Source organism: Lytechinus variegatus, chromosome 1 (assembly GCF_018143015.1).
Source record: "Lytechinus variegatus isolate NC3 chromosome 1, Lvar_3.0, whole genome shotgun sequence".
NCBI lineage: Eukaryota > Metazoa > Echinodermata > Echinoidea > Temnopleuroida > Toxopneustidae > Lytechinus > Lytechinus variegatus.
This window is the reverse complement of record NC_054740.1, coordinates 50,818,808-50,827,064: the sequence shown is the minus strand read 5'-3', so window position 1 is coordinate 50,827,064 and position 8,257 is coordinate 50,818,808. Positions and strand designations below refer to the sequence as shown.

General features: G+C 40.3%; 1 protein-coding gene across 1 annotated transcript; it reads right to left on the bottom strand.

Annotated features, from left to right (window-relative positions):
- Positions 1 to 251: 251 nt before the first annotated feature.
- On the bottom strand, positions 252 to 7,784 carry LOC121415902. The gene is made up of 5 exons (XM_041609284.1): positions 7,367 to 7,784; positions 5,144 to 5,488; positions 4,446 to 4,754; positions 1,766 to 3,978; positions 252 to 1,395 (listed from the first exon to the last, which is right to left on the bottom strand). Exons 1-5 carry the CDS (start codon positions 7,440 to 7,442, stop codon positions 1,126 to 1,128), a joined length of 3,213 nt encoding a protein of 1,070 aa, XP_041465218.1. The 5' UTR covers positions 7,443 to 7,784; the 3' UTR covers positions 252 to 1,125.
- Between the last annotated feature and the right edge of the window lie 473 nt (positions 7,785 to 8,257).

Sequence of the window (8,257 nt, the reverse complement as noted above, 5' to 3'; positions counted from 1 at the left end):
GCGGGGCGGGGCGCTCTACCTTCAGACGACATCTGAGCCAAAATGCAAGGTAAATGCAAATTAATGTCTCTTCAGGTGGGTGTTTCATAAAGCTGTTCGTAAGTTAAGAGCGACTTTAAGAGCGACTGGTGAACCCTTCTTACGCACTAAACCATCGTCAATGGTGTATACCATTTACCAAAAGAAAGGATCACCAGTCGTTCTTAAAGTCGCTCTTATCTTACGAACAGCTTTATGAAACAACGGGTGTCATGAGCCGAAATACAATAAAATGGCTACCCATTCGCCCCAAGCTAACGTTTTGGATTTATTTTAGCTGATTGACATTAGGGTACATAGGCATATGGATATGATTCATCATCTAACGCTGATTATTGAAAGGGCAATCACTGAACTTCCTTATCCAAATTTTGGAATTTTATTACTGGCGGAAAAAAAATCATGAATATTTTTATCGTTTCAGGTGATGAGTGCCGGAATGAATGACATCTCGTCACAAGATGCATTCTTAAAAGTAAATTTGATGAGTCGGTTGACTTACCATTTTCTGACCAGATATGAAATATCAGATATCTTATCCACTGTCGTTTGACATTAGTTCCCACTAATTTTATCATATTTTTAATACTAAATTCGTCTTAAGTATATGGTAATAAATATTGTTCAGTGTTAACCGTCATTATGCACATCACAAGGTCCTATAGGCATTTGCATTCTTCTTGTATACACACCATTGAAAAAGCCAAACTGTAATGCTCTTGTACCTTTGATTAAAATTAAGCCAAATCTCAACGTGTTACAGCAGATAAGCACGATGAGCTAAGCCTTCATTTCAAGAAATTAATCTTTGAGTTGAAATCACCGTTAACCTTGATACATGCCTATACATATGATGATGTAAGTAGCCAGTACAACCCCTAAAGAGTATTCCAAATCTTTATACTATGAATATTGATCGTTGAATAGGGTTATTTTTTTTTATAAAAAACAATATGTTAATTAGAATAATCGATACACATTGTTTTATTTTCCTTGCACATATCAACTCTTAAAGACGATTTTATAATGGCAGACTATTCATGATGGTAGTTTCGAAAAAAAAATCCTCAAGAAGCCATCACATCTCTACAAGGATGAGGTCCGAGTGGTCAAACCCGCAGTGGAATCACGCCATTGGGTAGACACACCTTTCACTGTGTAGACCGTCACGTCAGCCACACTTGGCCGGAACTTCGCCCTCCACATCCGTCGGACTCGCTTGGTGATTCCGAAGAAGACAAAGAGGAGGACACCTTGTAATGAAGTTAGCGTTACGAAGATGTACATGACAACGACGTCCTCGGTGAAACTGTACACGACGCCGAACGTCCAAGATGTCCCGAGAACAACTGACAGCTAGAGAGAGAGAGAGAGAGAGAGAGAGAGAGAGAGAGAGAGAAGGGATAGGGGAGAAAGAAGTAAAAATGAATGAGATATACATGTAGTTAAAAAAAAAGAACCAGTGAAAAACGTCACCCGACAAAAAACGTGAGGAGGGAGAGATTTGGAGAAAGAAGGGACTAAACCACGAAGAATGTAGTGAAAGAGTGATGAATATAACGATATATAGACAGATGGACATGATAGATGGAGGAGGAGTGACGTTAGCCTGAGCGGCTGAACAAGATTGTTTTGTTACACACACGTCTTTTGGGTGTTATTGTTGTATGAAAAAAAAGTATTTTTCTTGACTGGTTTAATTACAGAAGCATTGAAAAATACATACCTTGGCAACAATGGTCAGGTTCTCTTTAAAGATAAACGTCTGATTCGCTCTTAATGACCTGCCTTCTCTCCGATGCCTAATTAGAGAAACAGCTGTGAAGCAGAGCAGTAAAACATTAAGTAAAATAGAACTGTAGATAGGTATACCGACCGCGTACATCATGGCTCTACGCTCCCCTTCAATCCAACAGATAAGTGGTCCACCATACTGAAACCTCAGTCCCGTGCACTGGCACAAATGGAAGCAGATTCCGATGACAACAATCACGAAAGGTACGCCCCAGCCGTAGAGGATGTAGGACACCAATGTCCCTTTGGAGCAACTTCTGGTAGATTGGATGGATGTTCCCGAGGCATTCCATCCGAATGTACGAGCCATGTTGAAGCCGGCGACATTCATCCAGCTGAAGCAACCTAGCCAGAAGAAATGCGCAAATGCAGCCATGATTGAGCAGAGGATCGTGTTGTAACTCATCAAAGGGTTCAACACGAAGATCAGGTTTGCTCCAAGTAGTGCCAAAGCGACATTCATCAGGCATTTACCAGCCACATTCCTGAGCTTCGGCAGGACAGTATAAGTGACCAGTGTCGCAAGGAGACATAAAATAGACATACTTGCCCCGATTAGATACATTATGGTTTGTACATCAGTAGATCCGTTGAGATTCTCCGAACATACGACGTAACTTCCATTAAGCAAACGGAAATATTCGTCAAATGTCAGTTCTGTACCTGTTGGAATATGGACAGCTAGGTTTCCATCAATTGCAAATTTCCCTTCGGGTACAACTTGTAACTCACATATAAGAGTATTTAAGAGTGCAAACCAACACTTTCCTGAAGGCTGACTGCTAACGTAAACCGAAGAGTTACCAATGAAATGATATTCGTTGAACATCAAGAATGTTCTATTTAGATGCCATAAGTCACCATTGTTTGCTCTAAAGGCATTTTCTGTTATTGCAGGTGCAACAGAGTACTGACTGCAAACATCTGGTACAGTATCATTAAAAGGAGGCGGTGCGATGAGCATGACGTCACTGAGATTACATATCATCTGATGAACTTCATTTGAATAGTCTACAATTGCTCCTAGGGTCAAAGCGACAGATTGGGCGTCATTAACATTTTCAGCAAAGAGGAAAGCTGAGCTCTCATTTGAAGTTACATTGCGATCAAGAATTATTTCGGCTATTTCAGTTAAACTTGACGCAATGGCAGAAATCAGACAACTCATTGTTGATTGTAAGGTAGGATCATCTGACCCAGACTCCATCGATACGCAAGAATCTGCTACGAATATCGTGCCAGGTGGACAGACAAGCACTCGGCACCGCTCGAGGAACATGTCATATATCTCTCCAATTCCCGTGCACTGGACATCATCCGAAGTGAAAAAGTCAAATAGGAGAGTGACTGATGCTAGTCTTCCTGTTCGACCGTCCGGACATTTCAAGAAACAATACGGAGTCTGACACTGGCATCCAGTGCAGGACTCAATGGGAATCTCACTTATACGTTTGCTATGACACTTGGCACAATGCGGATTGCGATATACAGCACCACCAGAATGTACAACTGGAGCCTGGTAGTTCTGACATGCACTTTCAAGCTGTGATCCGGTGAAGGAAGGACAATAATCCGTGACCATCCCTTCAGCGTAGCATAGTCTTGTTTTGCCTCGTTCTTCCCACGGCGGTAGTACTACATAATAAATTTGCTTTTCGTTAGTGTAGAAATTCTCTTCAGGTTCCGCCTCAACCCTCCAGGCAGTCAGATCTTTTAAATTCCTTCCATTACATGCTGCACAGAAGACGTTGTAGAAAACGTCTCCTTCATGGTCGTAAACTGGCAAGTTACGAAGAACATCATCCACCGAACTTGGACCTTCGCAACGATCTCTAAGCATTTCTTCTGTCATGGATGGGCATTTCCTTATGAAATAAAACCATTCAGCTTGTTGATAGATATTGCTCATTCCTCCGAGCGGCTTCTCACAAGAATATAATGACATATCTAGGATGTTGCCTTGGGTATGATGTAGCATTTGCTCGCCTTGCAGACCACACTCTTCAGTAAAGTCATAACAGCAATCATTGTAAAGATAACATGCACTGTCGCAGCGACAACCGGTCATTGTTGCATTACCACAGTTCCCTCTGCACGTCATTGTAGAATCGCATAGGGTGACACCTCTCTTCTCAACTGTGATATCTGAAAAAAGATAAAACAAGCACCAATTATCGTAATGAGCTTTATCATCTATATTTCGCTTCTTAGTATGATAATCAGTAGTGGCAAGCTGATAGCATTAAATTCAATCTTAATGATAATGCAAAGGGAAATGTTTACCCTGGAATTTCCTTTTAAATCATATACTACTTTCTTACAATCTGTGTTACTCTGATCTGTCATTACCATTATCATTAAGATGCCACAGCGGCTAGGACCATCCGAACAAGAGGCACTTTAAGTCAAAGATTCGATCCCCGGCTTGGGACGCACCGACATATTCTTGAACAAAAAATTGCATCTATATTGCTCCTTAATAATGCATTCAATAAATGAAAATACCTATCAGGCATTATTGGTACCATCCGTGTGTATAACTTTTCACATTGCCAGGTTTATTTACTTTTTCAATAAGACAATGGTCAATTAAAAACACATATCTAATATACCTATCCCACAGGTTACGGATGCTGCCTTTCTCGAAACGCAACTTTCTTCTGCCATCAGGCAATCGAATATATGGTCCTTATGCGTCGTGATGGAGCAATAAAAACTTCGACTCGAGAGTGATGCAGTTGGCATGGCAACCTGAACATCCTCGACCACTCCTCCATACCCAAGTTGCTTGCAGAGTGTGTTAGCCGTAGATGGATACCACGCATCGAAGCAAATGTTCATCCAATCACCCATACAACGGTACTCAACAGTACCCTTTCCAATGGATGAACTGTTCGATAAGCGCACTTCGATATCGTCCTCTGCACGTTCGATGGTGAAATGGAAAAGATTATGATTAAACGATTTCACCACTTAAAATGGCACATATTGCAAGCATGATGAAATATGTTGACTAATCCTATAAGGGCTGGACAAATGATAGATCTCAAAATAGAATAGCTGGTAGCCACTTTTCTTCAATTAAGGGTTAAGGAGAGGAACGTCTTTGATCGACATAGTTCACGTTATATTGAAAGAGTGAAAACCATGGGCCTCTAATATCAATACATCTTATTACCCTTTTTTGTTTGAGAGGATTTTATGGGACTCTTTCAGGTCTAAGGTTATGCAAATTGTGTTATGAAATCACTACGGCTGCGGCAATGAAATCAAACCTAACCATAGAAATAATCTTACAAGATCAACTCACCAGAGGCACACGTCACTGTGAGGACATCCATCGTCTTTGGGACCCTTTGCAGGAGAGATTGTTGCCGCAAATTCATGGTGCAATCTTGAAGAGAGACCTCATCACCGGTACAACTTGTATCAAACCAGAAAATATCTTCTGACGTGATGTTCATCATTAACTCGCTACCCATACCACAGACATAAGGGAAGCCAAGCTGACGACAAACCAGTCGTGCCCCGGTGAGGCCGATACTCTCGGGCTCAAGATACTGCCAAGGGGACGATCCGTCGGATGAGGATTTCCGAATCTGAAGCATTCCATGCTTTGTCTTATTTGACTTAGATCCATGGAAACGTACTTCATCTGTATATCATGAAATCAATTAAAATTATTTGACTTTATAAGATAACAATTCCTTACCCAATGCCATGAATGCAGTCTAAATCTGAACAAATGCTATTAGCCATGGTAGCAGAGACTGTCTCGTTTATTGCTGTTAATCATGCACGTAATATAATGTAGTTAGTTTGATAAGTTTTTTGAAAACTACTACATTATACATAATTACTTTCATTATTCAGAATTCTGCATTGTTAGTAAAAATTACAAGTAAACGTATTACGAAGACTCATAAACAAACGCGGCTACATGCGGACAAATCTATAAATGAATATACATGTAGATTGAGAATAAATGACAAAAAAACAAGAGGTGATATGTACAATTGTTGATGACCAAGGAAACGTAGAGATAGTGTGATGTTGATGAGAAAGATAGTTGGGAAGAACAAGGGTTGATAGTCAGGGGTTGTGTGTGAAGGGGTAGCGGGTTGCGACCTCCCATATGGTTTTTCAAATATCGAATCGTAAGCGACCTCCCATATGATTTTCAAATAGCGAATCGTAATATTCAATTATAATTGAAATCATACGATTCGCTATTTGAAAAATAATGGGAGATCGCACACCTACCACACTTTATAAAGGTTATAAGCTCCGCTATAAATTCCACACAATAATCGAAGTATTAACTTCAATCCCGGATTTAACACTACATGTACACTCAACCCTAAAGCTAAACTGAAACCTGACATAAATCCCTGCCCCTACATCTTAGAAGAGATATAGCCAGGAGCAATATTGCAGGAGCAAAGATCTTGTAGTCGTAATCAATATCAATATCACTATTGTTATTATAATGACGAGTGCTATCATGATTGGAGCGTTGTGTCCCAGTGGATTAGTCTTCGGACTTTGAAACAGAGGGTCGTGGGTTCGAATCCCAGCCATGGCGTAATTTCCTTCAGCAAGAAACTGATCCACAATGTGCTGCACTCAACCCGGGTGAGGTAAATGGGTACCGGTAGGAAGTAATTTCTTTAAAAAGCTGTGTGCGCTATGAACGCCTAGCTTAGCCGGGTAATATAGGAGCGCCTTGAGCTGTGTTATTTTCCATACGCAAGCATCCCCTGGAAATCTGACAAGTGTGATGAATGACAGAAATGTAATGAAAATGAAAGATATTTTGGAGGACCCTCCCCCATTCAGGATTTTTCTATACCATGTACACAGTGCTTGAAATAGTGCTTCGAATCACCCCTTTACCAGATCGGAATACGATATATTTTCAGGTCGGGCTCGCATTATTGGTTTTCATGATAAAACAATTTAGAATGTACTATTCTAGTTTTAATCTAAACACGCCCAGCCACGCATGTTTATTCAGATAGGCATTTCTTTTTTATATACGTGTTTAAATTATAGTTTCCGATTAGAATATAAAAAAATGTGTGCTGCGCTTTGTGCTCACATTATTAACGTAAGAAGCTACCCAATTACCCATCCCTTTCCTGATTTACAAAACATGAATAGAGTGTCCCGTTTTTAGGCCAGGGGCCTGTTGCAGAAAGAGTTGCGTTTAAACGCAAGTCAAAAAATCAAACGCAAGTCCCAAATGCACGCTGTTGATTGGTTGAAAATCAAGTTGCGCTTGATTTTAGAGTTGCGATCGATTGCAACTCTGCAACGGGCTCCTGAAGTCTCAATTTGGTTTCCGCTCGCACTTCGCGCTCGCATCAATTGTATAGTACAAAGATATCAAAGACAATGATATCAATAATAACCATCGTCAAAATAATAACACACAAATTAATGTTGACGCATTAAAAGTAATCATGTGAACGAAGAATAAATTACGATTGGGTTTTCTAAAATAAATTTGATGGTGATAAACAAAACTTACACGATGGTGATATAGAATAACACTGCCGAAGAAGCAGGAAAACTATAAAACCAATCAAGAGCAACAAATGTTCCATGATTATACGATCTGTTGATTTCAAGAAGCCATGTAAATAAGATCAATCCTTGCCGCAAGACGGGGTCTGAGATGGTAAATATGATTATGAAGAACCAAAAAATAATCGCCACGAAAAAATCTTGGCCAGTTATGATCTCATGCCACAACGTACGGTTAATGTGCCCACCCAAGAATGAAACAACATAGAGATTTCGAGATGATCGGGGATCGCTGTCATTACCCCAGGCTCAGCCACACTGAAGTGTTAGCAACATACAAATGTTATTGGTAAGAGGAAGTTACCGAATCGGAACCAAACAGATCGGTTGGGGTCTGATTCGCTGTGAGGCAGTTTCTTCGCATCGACGTGGAAAATGAATGAAGCATCACTTACGTGAATTTAGTTTTTGTTTGTTATAGAGTCGTCATCATTAACAAAGAATGTGTGAAACTCTTAAAGCAAACATTGTTTGTGTACAGAGATGAGAGTTCGTGTCTGTAAATTTTTGAGTGTTAGGATCCGTGAATCAAAGGTACATTGTGGAAAGTGAGTGAGAGGTCTGAGCTTGCATGTGATTTGATTTTTTTGGGTGTTATTCTGATGATTGGTCACTAAACCGTTAATTTTATTGGTTCTGACCAATAAATGCCTGTAATAAAACCAACTACACATGTCATTTACGGACACATCCGCACACGTACTCACACTCACACACCCTCACCCGCACGCACACACCCTCACATCGGCCTACCTCTCCCTGACACCCAAGACAATAAGACCCACTGACACACAAATACACACACCTGTAAATAAGCATCGAACCAATATAAACA